The 23,161-nt window shown below is 44.7% G+C and overlaps 1 protein-coding gene across 1 annotated transcript in view; it reads right to left on the bottom strand.

Annotated features, from left to right (window-relative positions):
• LOC100559370 (protein-glutamine gamma-glutamyltransferase E) overlaps positions 1-20,836 on the bottom strand; it is a 52,111-nt gene extending 31,275 nt beyond the window's left edge. The window contains exons 1-3 of the mRNA XM_062966799.1: positions 18,891-20,836; positions 3,994-4,167; positions 901-1,128 (exon numbers count right to left, since the gene is read on the bottom strand). Of these exons, the coding sequence (XP_062822869.1) occupies positions 901-1,128; positions 3,994-4,167; positions 18,891-18,897 (409 nt within the window). The 5' untranslated portion in view covers positions 18,898-20,836. The remainder of the gene's footprint in view (positions 1-900; positions 1,129-3,993; positions 4,168-18,890) is intronic.
• Between the last annotated feature and the right edge of the window lie 2,325 nt (positions 20,837-23,161).

Genomic DNA, 23,161 nt, shown 5'->3' with positions numbered 1-23,161 from the left:
ATGTTTCAATTGGCCACCTTGATTAGCATTGAACAGCCTCATGAAAATGAACAAAATATGGCTTCCAGTATTTAAAAAAAAAAAACTCTAAAATCAGGAAAGGAAATAAAAAACAATTTACGAAAACAGGGGAATTCCAGACAGGAATCAATCAGGGCCAGCTAACACCTCCCAACAAAGGATTCCCCAGGCAGGAAGCAGCCAAACCTTGAAGCTGAAAGGTTATTCAAAGCTAACTTTGACCTGACCCCCCCCCCCCCATCCTATTTATTAGTGGTGAAGTTGTTTTTATGACTTTTTCTTTTATCTTGCTGTTATGGTTTTACTTGTATCATTCATGCCTGAATTTGTTTTTTATTTTATTGTTATACTGTTATACTGCTTTATATTTTAACTTGTTTATACCTTGTATCCTTTTGGGCTTGGTCCCCTGTTAGCCGCCCCCGAGTCCCTTCGGGGAGATGGTGACGGGATGCAAAAATAAAGTATTATTATTATTATTATTATTATTATTATTATTATTATTATTATATTATTATTAATCAAGGTGGCCAATTGCACCATTCACACTTGCCTCCAGCAGACAAGAGTTCTTTCTCTCACCCTGGACATCATTCCACAAGGATAATATATAAACCCCACTTGCCTCATTTCCAACAGACCTCAAACTCAGAGGGTGCCTGCCATAGAGGTGGGCGAAAGGTCAGGAGAGAATGCTTCTGGAACATGACCAGACAGCCCGGAAAACTCACAGCCACTCAGTGATTCCGGCCATGAAAGCCTTCCACCACACAGCCCCAGACCTTTCCCATTTCAAGGTAAACATCCAATAAAGACCCGCCCGGACCCCTCCCGCCAGAGGCTCGGACCCCTCCCTCCCTCCCAGACTGAGAGACTGACCTGAGCACCAGGGGTTGAAGAGCAGGACGAACTGTCCGAGGAGTCGGGCGTCGCCCTGCCCGACGCGGAGGCTGAGCTTCCACCGCCCGATGGGGGCCGAGGCCGGGCTGGTCAGCGAGAAGGTCAGCTGGTTGCCCTCCCGGCCCTCCAGCGACGCCCCCCACGAGCCCCCCACGCCCGAGGCCGAGAACGAGGCGCGCGTCCCCTGAGACTCCGACGGGGACTGGCCTGGAGGGAGAGAGATCCAGAGATAGATAGATAGATAGATAGATAGATAGATAGATAGATAGATAGATAGATAGATAGATAGATAGATAGATAGATAGATAGATAGACAGACAGACAGACAGACAGACAGACAGACAGACAGACAGACAGACAGACAGACAGACAGACAGACAGACAGACAGACAGACAGACGGACGGACGATGCGGCCGCTTTGCTGCTATACCACATGGACAAACATACACACATTTATGACATGCCTATATAGCAGGCAGGGGCAAACTTCGCCCCTCCAGGTGTTTTGGACTACAACTCCCACAATTCCGAACAGCCGGTAGGCTGTTCGGAATTGTGGGAGTTGTAGTCCAAAACACCTGGAGGGGCAAAGTTTGCCCCTGCCTGCTATATAGGCATACATCGCAGTCATATAATAATAATAATAATAATACCCCCTCACACAATCTCTATATATAAAAGGCTTTTGGCGTCGTGGCGACGCACAAAACAACAAAACCCTGCAGGAGAGATAAAGCGGGGTAATAATAATAATGATAATAATAATAATAATAATATAGGCATATATCGCATTCATATACTCCACCTCTCTCTGTATATATATACACACAATTCACATATATATGTTAAGACACTTTGAGTGAGATAAAGCAGGGTATAAATATAATAACAATAATAATAATAATAATAATAATAATAATAATAATAATAATGGCATATATCGCACTCATATACCCTCCTCTCTCTGTATATATGCACACACAATTCACATATACACATATGGCATGCCTATATTGCATTCACCTATAGCTCTCTCTCTCCACCCCCTCTATATATAGTACATATATGCACACACAATTCACATACACACATTTATGACATGCATATATATGTTAAGACACTTTGAGTCTCCTGCAGGTGAGATAAAGCGGGGTAAAAATAAATATAATAATAATAATAATAATAATAATAACAATAATAATAATAATAATAATGGCACATTTTGCATTCCTATATACCCCCTCTCTCTGTATATATGCACACACAATCTCTATATATAAAAGGCTTTTGGCGTCGTGGCGACGCACAAAACAACAAAACCCTGCAGGAGAGATAAAGCAGGGTAATAATAATAATGATAATAATAATAATAATATAGGCATATATCGCATTCATATACTCCACCTCTCTCTGTATATATACACACACAATTCACATATATATGTTAAGACACTTTGAGTGAGATAAAGCAGGGTATAAATATAATAACAATAATAATAATAATAATAATAATAATAATAATAATAATAATAATGGCATATATCGCACTCATATACCCTCCTCTCTCTGTATATATGCACACACAATTCACATATACACATATGCCTATATTGCATTCACCTATAGCTCTCTCTCTCCACCCCCTCTATATATAGTACATATATGCACACACAGTTTACATACACACATTTATGACATGCATATATATGTTAAGACACTTTGAGTCTCCTGCAGGTGAGATAAAGCGGGGTAAAAATAAATATAATAATAATAATAATAATAATAATAATAATAATAATAACAATAATAATAATAATAATAATAATAATAATAATAATAATGGCACATTTTGCATTCCTATATACCCCCTCTCTCTGTATATATGCACACACAATCTCTATATATAAAAGGCTTTTGGCGTCGTGGCGACGCACAAAACAACAAAACCCTGCAGGAGAGATAAAGCAGGGAAATAATAATAATGATAATAATAATAATAATAATATAGGCATATATCGCATTCATATACTCCACCTCTCTCTGTATATATACACACACAATTCACATATATATGTTAAGACACTTTGAGTGAGATAAAGCAGGGTATAAATATAATAACAATAATAATAATAATAATAATAATAATAATAATAATAATAATAATAATAATAATGGCATATATCGCACTCATATACCCTCCTCTCTCTGTATATATGCACACACAATTCACATATACACATATGGCATGCCTATATTGCATTCACCTATAGCTCTCTCTCTCCACCCCCTCTATATATAGTACATATATGCACACACAATTCACATACACACATTTATGACATGCATATATATGTTAAGCCACTTTGAGTCTCCTGCAGGAGAGATAAAGTGGGGTAATTATAATAATAATAATAATAATAATAATATAGGCATATATCACATTCATATACCTTCTCCTCTCTGTATATATGCACACACAACTCACGCTTTGAGTGAGATAAAGCGGGGTATAAATAAATATAATAATAATAATAATAATAATAATAATAATAATAATAATAATGCCATATATCACATTCTTATACCCTCCTCTCTCTGTATATATGCACACACAATTCACTTATATATGTTGAGACACTTTGTGTCTCCTGCAGGAATGATAAAGTGGGGTGATGATGATGATGATGATAATATAGGCATATATCACATTCATATACCCTCTTCTCTCTGTATATATGCACACACAACTCACGCTTTGAGTGAGATAAAGCGGGGTATCAATAAATATAATAATAATAATAATAATAATAATAATAATAATAATAACAACAACAACAACAACAACAACAACGTAGGCAGATTTTGCATTCATTTACTCCCCCTCTCTCTGTATATATACACACAATTCACATATACACATAAGGCATGCCTATATAGACCCATATTGCATCCCCATATACCCCTCTCTCCCCCTTCCTCTCTCTCTTATGCATACACAGATGCATGGCATGCCCACCCATATAGGCACCTAGGGCATCCCTATATCCCCGAGGGTGCCTGTCTCGCCTCACCGGTCTCGGCGACGAAGGAGAAGGCCTCTCCGCCCTGTGTGGCCTGGCTCATGTAGACGGTGATGTGGAAGGCCTGCCCACGGCGGAAGACCGGCTCCGAGGCCGAGAAGCGCGACGTCCGGTGCGCTTGCCCATTGGACGACCCGTGCCAGTTCATGTAGGTCGGGGTCAGCTCTGCGGGAGGGGGACAAGCATAGTATCAGAGAGGCCCTGCACTTAGGACAGAGCCCTCGAGGCCATCCAGTCCACCCCCTCCTGCCAGAAAAGGAACACACACACACATACACAACTAAAACCCTCCCAGCAGATGGCCACTAGCCTCTGTTTTGAGATCTCTAGAGAAGATGATAGTCTCCTAGCAGAGCCGACCCTAGGTAATTTTCAAGTGTAGGCGAACAGAATTTTGGCGTTTCCCCCTGCCCCCAAACCAATCACTGAAAAATAAAAGCGTTGCATAAGCGAAAATGTTGGATAATAAGGAGGGATTAAGAAAAAGCTTATTAAACATCAAATTATATTAAGATTTTACAAAGTAAGCACCAAAACATTATGTTTTACAACAAATCAACAGAAAAAGGGCCCCGTATGTTTTGCGCCCAAACTAAGCACCAAAACATCATGTTTTACAACAAATCGACAGAAAAAGCAGTCTCGACCGCGCCCCCCGTATGTTTTGCGCCCCAAGCGACCGCTTAATTCGCCTCATAGTTGGACCGGCTCTGTCTCCTAGCGTTGGAAGGGAACTCAAGCCCTCCTAACAGATGGCCATCCCGGCCTCTGTTTTGAGATAATAAATAGTCTCCTAAAGTTGGAAGGGACCTTCAAAGGCCATCTAGTCCAGCCCCCTCCTGCCAGGCAGGAGAAACTACCAAAGCCCGCCCAACAGATGGCCATCCAGCTTAGTTTTAGGATCTCGAGAGATAGATAGCAGACAGATGAAATTGTTAGTTTGGTGGATAAATAGATTTCTCAAGTTGGAAGGGACCCACAGAGGCCATCTAGTCCACCCCCTTCTGCCAGAAAGGAACGTACACACTCACACAACTAAAACCCTCCCAGCAGATGACCACCAGCCTCTGTTTTGAGACCTCTAGAGAAGATGACAGTCTCCTAGCGTTGGAAGGGGTCCATCAGAGGCCATCTAGTCCACCCCTCCTGCCAGAAAGGAATACATACAACTCAAGCCCTCCTAACAGATGGCTACCCCAACCTCTGTTTTGAGATAATAAATAGACTCCTAGAGATAATAAATGGACTCCTTTAAAGGACATCTAGTCCAGCCCCCTTCTGCCAGGCAGGAGACACAACCAAAGCCCTCCCAGCAGATGGCCATCCCACCTCTGTTTTGAGATCTCTAGAGAAGAAGATGATGGATAGGAAGAGACAGATGAAATATATAGACTCCTAGATTTGGAAGGGACCCTCAGAGGCCATCTAGTCCAGCCCTCTTCTGCCAGGCAGGAGACACTACCAAAGCCCTCCCAGCAGATGACCATCCAGCCCATCCCCTTCTGCCAAAAAGGGACATATACAGCCAAAGCGCTCCCAGCAGATGGTCACTTTGAGTCCCCTTTGGGAGAGATAAAGTGTGGCATACATACATGTAATAATAATAACAATCCAGCCTCTCTATTTTGAGATCTCTAGAAATGAAGATGAGAGAAAAGAAGAGACAGATGAGATAGTTAGACTCCTAGAGTTGGAAGGGGCCCTCAAAGGCCATCCAGTCCAGCCCTCTTCTGCCAGGCAGGAGACACAACCAAAGCCCTCCCAGCAGATGGTCATCCCGCCTCTGTTTGGAGATCTCTAGGGAAGAAGATGATGGATAGGAAGAGACAGAGGAAATAAACTCCTAGAGTTGGAAGGGGCCCTCAAAGGCCATCCAGTCCAGCCCTCTTCTGCCAGGCAGGAGACACAACCAAAGCCCTCCCAGCAGATGGTCATCCCACCTCTGTTTGGAGATCTCTAGGGAAGAAGATGATGGATAGGAAGAGACAGAGGAAATAAACTCCTAGAGTTGGAAGGGGCCCTCAAAGGCCATCCAGTCCAGCCCTCTTATGCCAGGCAGGAGACACAACCAAAGCCCTCCCAGCAGATGGTCATCCCGCCTCTGTTTGGAGATCTCTAGGGAAGAAGATGATGGATAGGAAGAGACAGAGGAAATAAACTCCTAGAGTTGGAAGGGGCCCTCAAAGGCCATCCAGTCCAGCCCTCTTATGCCAGGCAGGAGACACAACCAAAGCCCTCCCAGCAGATGGTCATCCCACCTCTGTTTGGAGATCTCTAGGGAAGAAGATGATGGATAGGAAGAGACAGAGGAAATAAACTCCTAGAGTTGGAAGGGGCCCTCAAAGGCCATCCAGTCCAGCCCTCTTATGCCAGGCAGGAGACACAACCAAAGCCCTCCCAGCAGATGGTCATCCCGCCTCTGTTTGGAGATCTCTAGGGAAGAAGATGATGGATAGGAAGAGACAGAGGAAATAAACTCCTAGAGTTGGAAGGGGCCCTCAAAGGCCATCCAGTCCAGCCCTCTTATGCCAGGCAGGAGACACAACCAAAGCCCTCCCAGCAGATGGTCATCCCACCTCTGTTTGGAGATCTCTAGGGAAGAAGATGATGGATAGGAAGAGACAGAGGAAATAAACTCCTAGAGTTGGAAGGGGCCCTCAAAGGCCATCCAGTCCAGCCCTCTTATGCCAGGCAGGAGACACAACCAAAGCCCTCCCAGCAGATGGTCATCCCGCCTCTGTTTGGAGATCTCTAGGGAAGAAGATGATGGATAGGAAGAGACAGAGGAAATAAACTCCTAGAGTTGGAAGGGGCCCTCAAAGGCCATCCAGTCCAGCCCTCTTATGCCAGGCAGGAGACACAACCAAAGCCCTCCCAGCAGATGGTCATCCCGCCTCTGTTTGGAGATCTCTAGGGAAGAAGATGATGGATAGGAAGAGACAGAGGAAATAAACTCCTAGAGTTGGAAGGGGCCCTCAAAGGCCATCCAGTCCAGCCCTCTTCTGCCAGGCAGGAGACACGACCAAAGCCCTCCCAACAGATGGCCATCCAGCCTGTTTTAAGACCTCTAGAGAAGAAGGATAGACAGAGAGATGAGAGATGGAATCGATAGATGGATGGATGGAGAGATAGAACCCTAGAATTGGAAGGGACCCCCAAAGGTCATCCAGCCCATCCCTCTTCTGCCAAGGCAGGAAAAGCACAAGCAAAGCCCTCCCAGCAGATGATGGCTGTGAATTCTCTGTTTCAAAACCCTCAAGCCGGGAGTGACCCAGCCGGACCGTGGGATCTGAATGCGTGATAAAGATCTCCCAGCCTGGCCCTAGTCTAAACGATGCCCAGGATGCGTGGAAAAGTGGACCAGCTTCCTTGTTTATTGGCCTGCTTCCCTCCCTCTCTTCCTCCCTCCCTCCCTCCTTTCTTTATCTGTCCCATCTCCCTCCTTCCTTTTTTCCCTCCGGGAAAATGACGGCAGCTCCGCCCGTCTTTCTTTCTTTCTTTCTCTGTCTCAATGTCTCTCTCTGGGCGTGAGTCTGGCATTTCCACTCGGGACGGGCCCCGCCGCCTCTCTTCCTCCCACTTCCTCCTCCTCTTCCTCCCGAAATCCATCAGGGAAGTGGGGGAAACTGGAACATTTGGCAGTGTGGACTCAGATAACCCGGTTCAAAGCAGAGCTTGCGGATTATCTGCCTTGACATTCTGGTCCGTCCGTATGGAGGCAAAAAGCGGGGTAAATATAAACATAACAACAACAACAATAACAACAACAACAACGGGTGCCGTGCCAAAAGATCTCAGCCGGCATTTGGAAACAATAGACATTGACAAAATTACGATCTGCCAACTGCAAAAGGCCACCCTACTGGGACCTGCACGCATAATAATAATAATAATAATAATAATAATAATAATAATAATAACTGGGTGCTGTGCCAAAAGATCTCAGCCGGCATTTGGAAACAATAGACATTGACAAAATTACGATCTGCCAACTGCAAAAGGCCACCCTACTGGGACCTGCACGCATAATAATAATAATAATAATAATAATAATAATAATAATGATAATGGTGGTGATGGGCACACTGGGTGCCGTGCCAAAAGATCTCAGCCGGCATTTGGAGACAATAGACATTGACAAAATTACGATCTGCCAACTGCAAAAGGCCACCTTACTGGGATCTGCACGCATCATCCGAAAATACATCACACAGTCCTAGACACTTGGGAAGTGTTCGACTTGTGATTTTGTGAAACGAAATCCAGCATATCTATCTTGTTTGCTGTGTCATACAATGTTGTTGTGTCAATAATAATAATAATAATAATAATAATAATAATAAATAATCAGCTGATGACCCAAAATGCAGACTGTGCAAGGAAGCTGATGAAACCATTGATCATCTCCTCAGCTGCTGTAAGAAAATTGCACAGACAGACTGCAAACAGAGGCACAACTATGTGGTCCAAATGATTCATTGGAACTTATGCCTCAAGTGCCACCTCCCAGCAGCAAAGAACTGGTGGGATCACAAACCAGCAAAGGTCGTGGAAAATGAGCACGCAAAGATACTGTGGGACTTCCGAATCCAGACTGACAAAGTTCTGGAACACAACACACCAGACATCACAGTTGTGGAAAAGAACAAGGTTTGGATCATTGATGTCGCCATCCCAGGTGACAGTCGCATAGATGAAAAACAACAGGAAAAACTCAGCCGCTCTCAGGACCTCAAGATTGAACTTCAAAGACTCTGGCAGAAACCAGTGCAGGTGGTCCCGGTGGTGATGGGCACATTGGGTGCCATGCCAAAAGATCTCAGCCGGCATTTGGAAACAATAGACATTGACAAAATTACAATCTGCCAACTGCAAAAGGCCACCCTGCTGGGATCTGCACGCATCATCCGAAAATACATCACACAGTCCTAGACACTTGGGAAGTGTTCGACTTGTGGTTTTGTGAAACGAAATCCAGCATGTCTATCTTGTTTGCTGTGTCATACAACATCGTTGTGTCAATAATAATAATAATAATAATAATAATAATAATAATAATAATAATAAACTTTATTTATACCCCGCCACCATCTCCCCAAGAGGACTCGGGGCGGCTCACATGGGGCAAGACCCGACTAGCACAATTTACAAAAACAACAGCATAAATACATTGAACAATATAAAAAAAATAAAACACAGTAAGACAATAAAACAAGAGTTAATACATCAGTAATAATATCAATCAACCACCAAGTACAATTCAGTTGACTTCATTGGTGGGGGGGGGGGGGGGAACTGCAGCAGCAATATAAAAATAACATCATCAGTTAAAATACCAGAATAAAAGGGACCTAATAAAATTCAGGATAGGGTTATAATGTATTTTCATCCGAAAATACATAACACAGTCCTAGACACTTGGGAAGTGTTCGACTTGTGGTTTTGTGATACGAAATCCAGCATATCTATCTTGTTTGCTGTGTCATACAATAAAATAATAATAATAATAATAATAATAATAATAATAATATACACATCACACAGTCCTAGACTCTTGGGAAGTGTTCGACTTGTGGTTTTGTGATACGAAATCCAGCATATCTATCTTGTTTGCTGTGTCATACAATAATAATAATAATAATAATAATAATAATAATAATAATAATAATAATAATATACATCACACAGTCCTAGACACTTGGGAAGTGTTCGACTTGTGATTTTGTGATACGAAATCCAGCATATCTATCTTGTTTGCTGTGTCATACAATAATAATAATAATAATAATAATAATAATAATAATAATAATAATAATAATAATAGTAAGTGTTGTCGAAGGCTTTCCTGGCCGGAATCACTAGTTTGAAGGTATACAACAACAGCCCTAATTCACTGCATTGCCGTGAGTTTTTCGGGCTGTCTGGCCATGTTCCAGAAGCATTCTCTCCTGACATTTCCCCTACATCTGTGGCAGGCATCCTCAGAGGTTGTGAGGTTTGTTGCAAACTAGTCAAGTGGAGTTTATATATCCGTGGAATAATGTCCAAGGTGGGAGAAAGAACCCTTGTCTGTTTGAAGCTCGTGTGAATGTTGCCATTGGCCAGCGTGATTAGCACTGAATGGCCTTGCAGCTTCAACGCCTGTCTGCTTCCTGCCTGGGGGAATCCTTTGTTGGGAGGTGTTAGCTGGCCCTGATTGTTTCTTGTCTGGAATTCCCCTTTTTCTGAGTGTTGTTCTTTATTTACAGTCCCGATTTCAGAGTTTTTAAAATACTGGTGGCTGCTTCCTGCCTAGGGAATCCTTTGTTGGGAGGTGTTAGCTGGCCCTGATTGTTTCCTGTCTGGAATTCTCTGTTTTCTGAGTGTTGTCCTTTATTTACTGTTCTGATTTTAGAGTATTTTTTAATATCAGGAGCCATGTGTTCATTTTCATGGTTTCCTCCTTTTTGTTGAAATTGTCCACGTGCTCTAAAATCAGGACAGTAAATAAAGAACAACACTCAGAAGACAAAGGAATTCCAGACAAGAAACAATCAGAGCCAGCTAACACCTCCCAGCAAAGGATTCCCCCCAGGCAGGAAGCAGCCAGGCTTTCAAGCTGCAATCAAGGTGGTTAATAGCAACATTCGCACTGGCCTCCAACAGACAAGAATTCTTTCTCCCACTCTGGACATTATTCCACAGATATATAAACCTCCCTTGCTTAGTTTCCAACAGACCTCACAACCTCTGAGGTTGCCTGCCATAGATGTGGGCGAAATGTCAGGAGAGAATGCTTCTGGAACATGGCCAGGCAACCCAGAAAACTCACAGCCATCCAAACATAATAGTAATAGTAATACAAAATCCAGCATATATCTCTCGTTTGCTGTGTCATACTATGTCTTTGTGTCAATAGTAATAATAATAATAATAATAATAATAATAATAATAATAATAATAATAATATTAATGTGTTCGACTTGTGATTTTGTGATACGAAATCCAGCATATCTATCTTGTTTGCTGTGTCATACAATGTTGTTGTGTCAATAATAATAATAATAATAATAATAATAGGGGCCTCTGGGACGATGGGACGACTTCTTCATCATCATCATCATCATATTATTATTATTATTATTATTATTACTATGTCTTTGTGTCAATAATAATAATAATAATAATAATAAGTATTTATTTATTTATTACAACATTTATATCCCGCCCTTCTCAATCAACAGGGGACTCAGGGTGGATAATTATTATTATTATTATTATCAACACAACGACGTTGTATGGCACAGCAAACAAGATAGATATGCTGGATTTCGTTTCGCAAAACCACAAGTCGAACACTTCCCAAGTGTCTAGGACTGTGTGATGTATTTTCTGATGATGTGTGCAGATCCCAGCAGGGTGGCCTTTTGCAGTTGGCAGATCGTGATTTTGTCAATGTCTATTGTTTCCAAATGCCGGCTGAGATCTTTTGGCACAGCACCCAGTGTGCCCATCACCACCGGGACCACCTGTACTGGTTTCTGCCAGAGTCTTTGAAGTTCAATCTTGAGGTCCTGATAGCGGCTGAGTTTTTCCTGTTGTTTTTCATCTATGCGACTGTCACCTGGGATGGCAACATCAATGATCCAAACCTTGTTCTTTTCCACAACTGTGATGTCTGGTGTGTTGTGTTCCAGAACTTTGTCAGTCTGGATTCGGAAGTCCCACAGTATCTTTGCGTGCTCATTTTCCAATACTTTTGCAGGTTTGTGATCCCACCAGTTCTTTGCTGCTGGGAGGTGGTACTTGAGGCATAAGTTCCAATGAATCATTTGGGCCACATAGTTGTGCCTCTGTTTGTAGTCTGTCTGTGCGATTTTCTTACAGCAGCTTAGGATATGATCAATGGTTTCGTCGGTTTCCTTGCACAGTCTGCATTTTGGGTCATCAGCTGATTTTTCGATCTTGGCCTGAATTGCCTTTGTCCTGATGTCTTGCTCCTGGGCTGCAAGGATCAGGCCTTCTGTCTCCTTCTTCAGGGTCCCATTCGTGAGCCAGAGCCAGGTCTTCTCCTTATCAGCTTATAACCCATTAGCATTATGGAGAATCAAACCCAAACGAAGTCTATACTGGCTCGGTCGTCGCCCAGGATAAAAAGGACCGCGGTGGATGCTGCTGATTCTGGACATCCATCGACAAGTGGGCTACGGAATCATCAAAACCCAAATGAACAGTCACAGAAGCGGCAAAAATATACAATGCCAGAAAACCGCACAATTATTATTATTATTATTATTATTATTATTATTATTATTATTATTATTTATTACAACATTTATATCCCGCCCTTCTCACCCGACAGGGGACTCAGGGAGGCTAATAATAATAATAATAATAATAATAATAATAATAATAATAATGATAATGTCCCAGAAGCCCCTATTGCCGGCTTCTCCCATTGCAAGGAATATCTGGGATTGAAGGCACAAACAGCTGGAGGTTCCACAGGTTGGACACTACTGGCCTTAGAAGTCTATGTTTCCCTTCCAAATTCAGAGGCAACGAAATCCGGCCTCATCGCGCCGTAACTGTCCAATCTGGAGGTCTCAAGAATTCTAATATTTTAATATTTCAAACTCTTGATGGTCTGAGACCATAATAATATTCATTCATTCATTCCCGAGTGGGGCGAGTTCACGGAGACCCACTGGGAGGCCTCATGTAGGTCACACTCTCTCAGCCTCGGAGGAAGGACTTTTGTGACAAAGGTCGGCAAGAAGAAAGCCCGGGAGTGGGTCTTCCTTATCATCCCATAAGTGGAACGTGACATGAAGGTACAAACAACAACAACAACAACAACAACAACAACAACAAGGAGAGCCCGTGCCAGGCAAACAAGGGCCACCCGCGATGCTTCCCTCGCCCTCGTGGCACAAAGCCAGCCTTTGGGAAATAAATCTGGGAAGAAGCCCAGGATGCTGCCCAGGGACCAACGTGCTGCCAGAAACGTAGGCACACAGCCAAAGCACTCCCAACAGATAGCCATCAACCCAGCTTCTGTTTTGAGATCTCTAGGGAAGAAGATAGACAAGAGTCCCAGAGCTGGGAGGGACCCTTAAGACCATCCAGTCCACCCCCATCTGCCAGAAAGGAACGCACACAACCAAAGCTGTGCTATTGTTGGTTTGCTGTGAGTTTTCCAGGTGTCTGGCCATGTTCGAGAAGCATTCTCTCCTGAAGTTTCGCCCACATCTTTTGCAGGCGTTCTCAGAGGGTGTGGGGTCTGTTGGAAACGAGTCTAGTGGGGTTTAAATAGTTTATTTATTTGAATTAACTTGAAGGATTTCTTGGCTACTATACAAACAATTGAACGGATTGATGTGCTGTGGTTTTTAACTGTTTTGATGGATTTATCTGTGATTTTTAAAAAATGTGGCCCGTGTTTAATTCTATTTTAATGTTTGCATTTGTGTATATTTTTAAATGGTATATTAATGCTTTTATGTAAATACAGTAGAGTCTCATTTATCCAAGCTAAACGGGCTGGCAAAAGCTTGGATAAGCGAATATCCTGGATAATAAGGAGGGATTAAGGAAAAGCCTATTAAACATCAAATTAGGTTATGATTTTACAAATTAAGCACCAAAACATCATGTTAGACAACAAATTTGACAGAAAAAGGAGTTTAATACGCAGTAATGCTATGTAGTAATTACTGTATTTACGAATTTAGCACCAAAATATCACAATATATTGAAAACATTGATTACAAAAATTCGTTGGATAATCCAGAACATCCAGATAAGCAAGTCTTGGATAAGTGAGACTCTATTGTAGTTTATTTATTTGAATTAACTTGAAGGATTTCTTGGCTACTATACATTGTCAAACAATTGAACTGATTGATGTGCTGTGGTTTTTAACTGTTTTGATTGATTTATCTGTGCTTTTTTAAAATGTGGCCTGTATTTAATTCTATTTTAATGTTTGCATTTATGTATACAGTAGAGTCTCACTAATCCAAGCCTCGCTTATCCAACGTTCTGGATAATCTAAGCCATTTTTGTAGTCAATGTTTTCAATATATCGTGATACTTTGGTGTTAAATTTGTAAATACAGTAATTACAACATAACATTACTGCGTATTGAACTACTTTTTCTGTCAAATTTGTTGTATAACATGAAGTTTTGATGCTTAATTTGTAATATCATAACCTAATTTGATGTTTAATAGGCTTTTCCTTAATCCCTCCTTGTTATCCAAGATATTCGCTTATCCAAGCTTCTGCCGGCCCGTTTAGCTTGGATAAGTGAGACTCTACTGTATTTTTAAATGGTATATTAATGCTTTTATGTAAATAATAATAATAATAATAATAATGTCCTCCCAGTCCCGATGGCCATCCAGCCTCTGTTTTGAGATCTCTAGAGAAGAAGAGACAGATGAGACAGATAGACTCCTACATTTGGAAGGGACTCTCAGAGGCCATCCAGTCCAACCCTCTTCTGCCAGGAAGGAGACACAACCAAAGCCTTCCCAGCAGATGGCCATCCAGCTTCTGTTTTAAGTTCTCTAGAGAAGATGAGAGATAGATAGATAGATAGATAGATAGATAGATAGATAGATAGATAGATAAGAGGTGAAACAGATCTGATAGATCAGTGCTTCTCAACCTGTGGGTCCCTAGTGTTTTGGCCTAAAACTCCCAAAAATCCCAGCCAGTTTACATAGTTTATTTGAATTAACTTGAAAGATTTCTTAATGGCTACTATATGCTAAGATATTGTTAAACCATTGGATTGATTGATGTGCTGTGGTTTTTAACTGTTTTGATTGATTTTAACTGTGAATTTTTTAAAAAGGGGCCTGTGTTTAATTCTATTTTAATGTTTGCATTTGTGTATATTTTAAATGGTATATTAATGCCTTTATGTAAATAATAATAATAATAATCATGCCCTCCCAACCCTAAAGGCCAGTCAGCCTCTGTTTTGAGATTTCTAGAGAAGAAGAGACAGATGACACAGATAGACTCCCAAAGTTGGAGGGAACCCTCAGAGACCATCTAGTCCAACCCTCTTTGACAGGAAGGAGACACAACCAAAGCCCTCCTGGCAGATGGCCATCCAGTTTCTGTTTTGAGATTTCTAGAGAAGATGAGAGATAGATAGATGAGAGATGAAAGAGATGGATGGATGGAGAGAATCCTAGAGTTGAAAGGGACCCTCAAAGGCCATCTAGTCCAGCCCCTTCTGCCAGAAAGGAACACATACAACCAAAGCCCTCCCAACAGATGGCCACTCTGAATCCCCTTTGGGAGAGAGAAAGTCTGGTATGCATAATAATAATAATAATAATAATAATAATACCTCTGTTTTGAGATCTCTAGAGAAGAATATAATAGATAGGAAGAGACAGATGAGACAGAATCCTAGAGTTGAAAGGGACCCTCAAAGGCCATCTAGTCCAGCCCCTTCTGCCAGAAAGGAACACATACAACCAAAGCCCTCCCAACAGATGGCCACTCTGAATCCCCTTTGGGAGAGAGAAAGTCTGGTATGCATAATAATAATAATAATAATAATAATAATACCTCTGTTTTGAGATCTCTAGAGAAGAATATAATAGATAGGAAGAGACAGATGAGACAGAATCCTAGAGTTGAAAGGGACCCTCAAAGGCCATCTAGTCCAGCCCCTTCTGCCAGAAAGGAAAATATACAGCCAATGCGCTCCCAGCAGAGTCCCCTTTGGGAGAGATAAAGTGTGGTATACATAAATGTAATAATAATAATAATAATAATAATAATAATAATAATAATAATTGACAAAGTTACGATCTGCCAACTGCAAAAGGCCACCCTACTGGGATCTGCGCGCATCATCCGAAAATACATCACAGAGTCCTAGACACTTGGGAAGTGTTTGACTTGTGATTTTGTGATACGAAATCCAGCATATCTATCTTGTTTGCTGTGTCATAATAAAATAATAATAATTCAGCCTCTATTTTGAGATCCCTAGAGAAGAAGATAACAGATAGAAAGAGACAGGTGAGATAGACTCCTAGATTTGGAAGGGACCCTCAGAGACCATCCAGTCCACCCCCTTCTGCAAGAAAGGAATATGTACCACCCAAGCACTCCCAAGAAATGGCCATCCAGCCTCTGTTTTGAGATAATAGATGGACTCCTAGAGTTGGAAGGGACCCTCAAAGGCCATCCAGTCCAGCCCTCTTCTGCCAGGCAGGAGACACAACCAAAGCCCTCCCAACAGATGGCCATCCGGCCTGTTTTAAAACCTCTAGAGAGGAATGATAGATACACAGATAGATGAGAGATGGAATCGATGGATGGAGATATAGAAACCTAGAGTGGGAAGGGACCCCCAAAAACCATCCAGTCAAACCCCCTTTGCTAAGAATCCTAGAGTGGGAAGGGACCCCCAAAGGCCATCCAGTCCAACTAAAGCCCTCCCAATAGATGGCCATCCGGCCTGTTTTAAAACTTCTAGAGAGGAATGATAGATAGACAGATAGATGAGAGATGGAATCGATGGATGGAGAGATAGAAACCTAGAGTGGGAAGGGACCCCCAAAAACCATCCAGTCAAACCCCCTTTGCTAGGAATCCTAGAGTGGGAAGGGACCCCCAAAGGCCATCCAGTCCAACCAAAGCCCTCCCAACAGATGGCCATCCGGCCTGTTTTAAAACCTCTAGAGAGGATGGAATCGATGGATGGAGAGATAGAAACCTAGAGTGGGAAGGGACCCCCCAAAACCATCCAGTCAAACCCCCTTTGCTAGGAATCCTAGAGTGGGAAGGGACCCCCAAAGGCCATCCAGTCCAACTAAAGCCCTCCCAATAGATGGCCATCCGGCCTGTTTTAAAACTTCTAGAGAGGAATGATAGATAGACAGATAGATGAGAGATGGAATCGAGGGATGGAGAGATAGAAACCTAGAGTGGGAAGGGACCCCCCAAAACCATCCAGTCAAACCCCCTTTGCTAGGAATCCTAGAGTGGGAAGGGACCCCCCAAAACCATCCAGTCAAACCCCCTTTGCTAGGAATCCTAGAGTGGGAAGGGACCCCCAAAAACCATCCAGTCAAACCCCCTTTGCTAGGAATCCTAGAGTGGGAAGGGACCCCCAAAAACCATCCAGTCAAACCCCCTTTGCTAGGAATCCTAGAGTGGGAAGGGACCCCCAAAAACCATCCAGTCAAACCCCCTTTGCTAGGAATCCTAGAGTGGGAAGGGACCCCCAAAAACCATCCAGTCAAACCCCCTTTGCTAGGAATCCTAGAGTGGGAAGGGACCCCCAAAGGCCATCCAGTCCAACCAAAGCCCTCCCAACAGATGGCCATCCGGCCTGTTTTAAAACCTCTAGAGAGGATGGAATCGATGGATGGAGAGATAGAAACCTAGAGTGGGAAGGGACCCCCCAAAACCATCCAGTCAAACCCCCTTTGCTAGGAATCCTAGAGTGGGAAGGGACCCCCAAAGGCCATCCAGTCCAACTAAAGCCCTCCCAATAGATGGCCATCCGGCCTGTTTTAAAACTTCTAGAGAGGAATGATAGATAGACAGATAGATGAGAGATGGAATCGAGGGATGGAGAGATAGAAACCTAGAGTGGGAAGGGACCCCCCAAAACCATCCAGTCAAACCCCCTTTGCTAGGAATCCTAGAGTGGGAAGGGACCCCCAAAAACCATCCAGTCAAACCCCCTTTGCTAGGAATCCTAGAGTGGGAAGGGACCCCCAAAAACCATCCAGTCAAACCCCCTTTGCTAGGAATCCTAGAGTGGGAAGGGACCCCCAAAAACCATCCAGTCAAACCCCCTTTGCTAGGAATCCTAGAGTGGGAAGGGACCCCCAAAAACCATCCAGTCAAACCCCCTTTGCTAGGAATCCTAGAGTGGGAAGGGACCCCCAAAGGCCATCCAGTCAAACCCCCTTTGCTAGGAATCCTAGAGTGGGAAGGGACCCCCAAAAACCATCCAGTCAAACCCCCTTTGCTAGGAATCCTAGAGTGGGAAGGGACCCCCAAAAACCATCCAGTCAAACCCCCTTTGCTAGGAATCCTAGAGTGGGAAGGGACCCCCAAAAACCATCCAGTCAAACCCCCTTTGCTAGGAATCCTAGAGTGGGAAGGGACCCCCAAAAACCATCCAGTCAAACCCCCTTTGCTAGGAATCCTAGAGTGGGAAGGGACCCCCAAAAACCATCCAGTCAAACCCCCTTTGCTAGGAATCCTAGAGTGGGAAGGGACCCCCAAAGGCCATCCAGTCCAACCAAAGCCCTCCCAACAGATGGCCATCCGGCCTGTTTTAAAACCTCTAGAGAGGATGGAATCGATGGATGGAGAGATAGAAACCTAGAGTGGGAAGGGACCCCCCAAAACCATCCAGTCAAACCCCCTTTGCTAGGAATCCTAGAGTGGGAAGGGACCCTCAAAGGCCATCCAGTCCAACCAAAGCCCTCCCAACAGATGGCCATCCAGCCTGTTTTTAGACCTCTAGAGAAGACGGATAGATATGTAGATTAGATATGGTATAGATAGATGGATGGATGGATGGATAGAATCCTAGAGTGGGAAGGGACCCCCAAAGGCCATCCAGTCCAGCCCTCTTCTGCCAGGCAGGCAACACAACCAAAGCCCTCCCGACAGATGGAAATCCCGTCTGTTTTAAGACCTCTAGAGAAGAAGGATCGATATACAGATAGATGAGAGATGAAATCGATGGAATGGATCGATGGATGGAGAAATAGAATCCTAGAGTGGGAAGGGACCCCCAAAGGGCATCCAGTCCAACCCCTTTTGCCAGGAAGGAAGCACAACCAAAGCCCTCCCAACAGATGGCCTTGCAGCCCCTTGGCCCCCTTTGCAATGCCCTCCAACTCACCTGCCATGGTGCTGGGGTCTTCGTCCTCTCTTCAGTGGGGCAGAGTGTCTTTATGAGGTGGGGCGGGGGCTTCTATTGCATGTTCCTCGTGGAAGCAGCGCCAGAAAGAAGCCCAGCTCTTCCTCTTTCTTTCTTTCTTTCTTTCCTTCCTTCCTTCCTTCCTTCCTTACCACCTGTCAGTCAGTCCACCTGCCGCCTGTCCACCTGCCTGCCGGTGCGCGAGTGGGGCGAGGCCGGCGGCGCGGCTCCCTATAAGACGCCCATCGCAATTAGCCATTTCCGCGTCCTTTGGGCCCCGCGAGAGGCGCTTCCTCCGTGGGAGGAAGAAAGAAAGAAAGAAAGACAGAAAAGGGAGGGGAAGGAGAGGAGGAAGAGCAGCAGGAGGAGGAGGAGGAGAAGAAGGAAGAAGAAGATGAAAGGAAGCGCTCTCTCGGTTTACTCAGAGGAAATAAATGCCTTGGCCCGGCTTGGCCACTTCCTCGCGTGGAAAGAGGGAGGAAGGCATTCCCGGGCGCCCAGTCACCATCAAAGGGAGGAAGCAACTCCCAAGGAAGTAAATAAGCAGGGAGGAAGGAAAGAGGAGCGAAGGGAAGCCCCACGCCCCCCCCCCACCCCAAGATTAGGGCACGAACGATCCACGCGCGTGGGAAATGTCCATCAAAGGCCCTAACGAGATTGACATTTCTCACTGGCCACAGTGACAGCCCCCCCCCCCGCGCTCTTCTCCACACGTGAGAAAACTTCCCCTCCCACGCGGGGACCCTAGTGGGTCTTTTGCCCCACTCGGCGCGAGTGACAAATGTCAATCAAGGTTCCCCGCGTGATTGATATCTCCCACTCTCCCCGCCTTGGCAGCCCCGCCGCGCTCTTCTCCCCACGTGTGAGCCCCTCCCTCCCACGCAGAAACACTAGTGGGTCTTTTTCCCCACTCCGCGCGAGTGAGAAATGTCAATCAAGGTTCCCCGCGTGATCGATATCTCTCACTCTTTCCCCTGTGGCAGCCCCGCCGCGCTCTTCTCCCCACGTGTGAGCCCCTCCCTCCCACGCAGAAACACTAGTGGGTCCTTTTCCCCACTCCGCGCGAGTGAGAAATGTCAATCAAGGTTCCCCGCGTGATTGATATCTCTCACTCTTTCCCCTGTGGCAGCCCCGCCGCGCTCTTCTCCCCACGTGTGAGCCCCTCCCTCCCACGCAGAAACACTAGTGGGTCTTTTTCCCCACTCCGCGCGAGTGAGAAATGTCAATCAAGGTTCCCCGCGTGATTGATATCTCCCACTCTCCCCCCCTGTGGCAGCCCCGCCGCGCTCTTCTCCCCACGCGGGAGACCCTCCCCTCCCACGCTTAGACACGAGTGGGAGTTTTGCCCCGAACGACCCACGCTGCGGGAGAAGAGCGAGCGAAATGTCAGTCAAGGGGTTCCCTGTGATTGATATCTCTCACTCTCCCCCCTGTGGCAGCCCCCCACGCGCGGTCCTCCCCACGTGGGAGACACCCGTGGGACTTTTGCCCCCTCCCCGCTCCTCCTTGGCCCTCCTTTTCCTCTCTCTCTCTCTCTCTTTCTGCCCAAGCGGCGCCTCGTCCGGGCCTGACTTTCCGGTTTGGAGGCTCCTCCGCCGCCCTTGTTTACTTCCCTGGCTTCTTCTTCTTTCTTTCTTTCTTTCTTTCTCTCTCTCTCTCTCTCTTTCCACGTGAAGAGGAAGGGATGAAAGGAGGAAGGAGAGGCCGGGAAGTGGGGCGCTTCCCGGCCCACGCCCCGCCGAAAGGCCCGCGGGCATCGCGCCGCCTCCGCCGCCTCCTCCTCCGGGAGAAGAAGAAGAACAAGGAAGGAAGGAAGGAAGGGAAGAAAGAAAGAAAGAAAGAAAGAAAAAAGGCAGGTAGGAAGGAAGGAGGAGGACGCCGCCCGGAAAAGCGCCCTGACTCAGCCCGGAATGCCCACGCCCACGCCGCGTGGAAACAGGCCCACTGACACCCAGGCAGGGACGGAGCGAGGAGGGAGGGAGGGGGGTGTAGAGGGGGTCAGCCATTAGCAGACCCCCCCCCCCCCCCCACTCCCGGCTTCTTCTGCATTGGAGCCTCCTTTCCTGGAGGTTCTTAAGCAGAGAATCATAGAATCATAGAATCATAGAATAGTAGAGTTGGAAGAGACCACATGGGCCATCCAGTCCAACCCCCTGCCAAGAAGCAGGAAATCGCATTCAAAGCACCCCCGACAGATGGCCATCCAGCCTCTGCTTAAAAGCCTCCAAAGAAGGAGCCTCCACCACAGTCCGGGGCAGAGAGTTCCACTGCTCTTACAAGTCAAACAAACAGTCAAAGAAGAAGAACATGTAAAGCAAAGTGAAGAACCTGCTTTGATTGAAGTCAAAAATCAGAAACTCCTCAAAGCACAGCAGACAAAAAAAAAACAGTACAAGAAAACCGCACTACAAACTAGAGCTGACAGCTGGCACAACAAAACATTGCATGGAAAGTTCCTTGACAAAATGGGATTCTGGCCTGCATAAATAGGGGAATAGCGTCTAGGCTCCTTCTTTGGAGGCTTTTAAGCAGAGGCTGGATGGCCATCTGTCGGGGGTGCTTTGAATGCGATTTCCTGCTTCTTAGCATGGGGTTGGACTAGATGGCCCATGTGGTTGGTCTCTTCCAACTCTACTATTCTATGAAAAGAAAATTGAAGGAAAAGCTGATAAGGAGAAGACCTGGCTCTGGCTCACGAATGGGACCCTGAAGAAGGAGACAGAAGGCCTGATCCTTGCAGCCCAGGAGCAAGACATCAGAACAAATGCAATTAAGGCCAAGATCGAAAAATCAGCTGATGACCCAAAATGCAGACTCTGCAAGGAAACCAACGAAACCATGGATCATATCCTCAGCTGCTGTAAGAAAATTGCACAGACAGACTGCAAACAGAGGCACAACTATGTGGCCCAAATGATTCATTGGAACTTATGCCTCAAGTCCCACCTCCCAGCAGCAAAGAACTGGTGGGATCACAAACCTGCAGAAGTCTTGGAAAATGAGGACGCAAAGATACTGTGGGACTTCTGAATCCAGACTGACAAAGTTCTGGAACACAACACACCAGACATCACAGTTGTGGAAAAGAAAAAGGTTTGGATCATTGATGTCGCCATCCCAGGTGACAGTCGCATCGACGAAAAACAACAGGAAAAATTCAGCCGCTATCAGGACCTCAAGATTGAACTTCAAAGACTCTGGCAGAAACCAGTACAGGTGGTCCCGGTGGTGATGGGCACACTGGGTGCCGTTTCAAAAGATCTCAGCCGGCATTTGGAAACAATGGACATTGACAAAATCACGATCTGCCAACTGCAAAAGGCCACCCTGCTGGGATCTGCACTCATCATCTGAAAATACATCACACAGTCCTAGACACTTGGGAAGTGTTCGACTTGTGGTTTTGTGAAACGAAACCCAGCATATCTATCTTGTTTGCTGTGTCATAATAAAATAATAATAATAATAATAATAAATCTTTATTTGTACCCTACCACCATCTCCCCGGGGGGACTTGGGGTGGCTCACAGAAGCGCTATAGTGCTGCATATAAACCATAATGTAAGTACACAAATGTACAATATATAACATAATTATAAAAACACCAAAACATGATGGATGGCCATCTGTTGGGAGGGCTTGGATGGTGCCTTCCTGCCTGGCAGAAGGGGGTCAGACTGGATGGTCCTGTGGGGTCCCCTCCAATTCTAGGATATTATTATTATTAATATTATTATTATTATTATTATTATTATTATTATTATTATTATTATTTTTAAGGAGAAGGTGGATGGCCATCTGTCGGGAGGGTTTGGATGGTGGATTCCTGCCTGGCAGAAGCAGGTTGGACTGGATGGCCCTTGGGGTCTCTTGCAATTGTAGAATTCTATTATTATTAATGTATTATTATTATTATTATTATTATTATTATTATTATTATTATTATATAATTCTATTATTGTGATTATTATTATATGAGTCTATTGGTAGTAGTAGCAGTAGCAGTAGCCATAATACGGTATTTATTTATTTACAACATTTTTACCCCGCCTTTCTCACCCGAGGGAACAGTAGTAGTAGTAGTATAAAGCAGAGATTGTATGGCCGTCTGTGGGGAGGGATTGGATAGTGGATTCCTGCCTGTCAGAAGTTGGTAGCACTGGATGGCCCTTGGGGTCTCTTCCAACTCTAGGATATTATTATTATTATTACTGTATTATTATTATTATATTATACAGTAGAGTCTCACTTAT

This window comes from Anolis carolinensis, unplaced genomic scaffold (genome assembly GCF_035594765.1).
Source record: "Anolis carolinensis isolate JA03-04 unplaced genomic scaffold, rAnoCar3.1.pri scaffold_30, whole genome shotgun sequence".
In the NCBI taxonomy this organism is placed as follows: Eukaryota; Metazoa; Chordata; class Lepidosauria; order Squamata; family Dactyloidae; genus Anolis; species Anolis carolinensis.
This window is presented reverse-complemented; position numbering and strand designations above follow the sequence as displayed.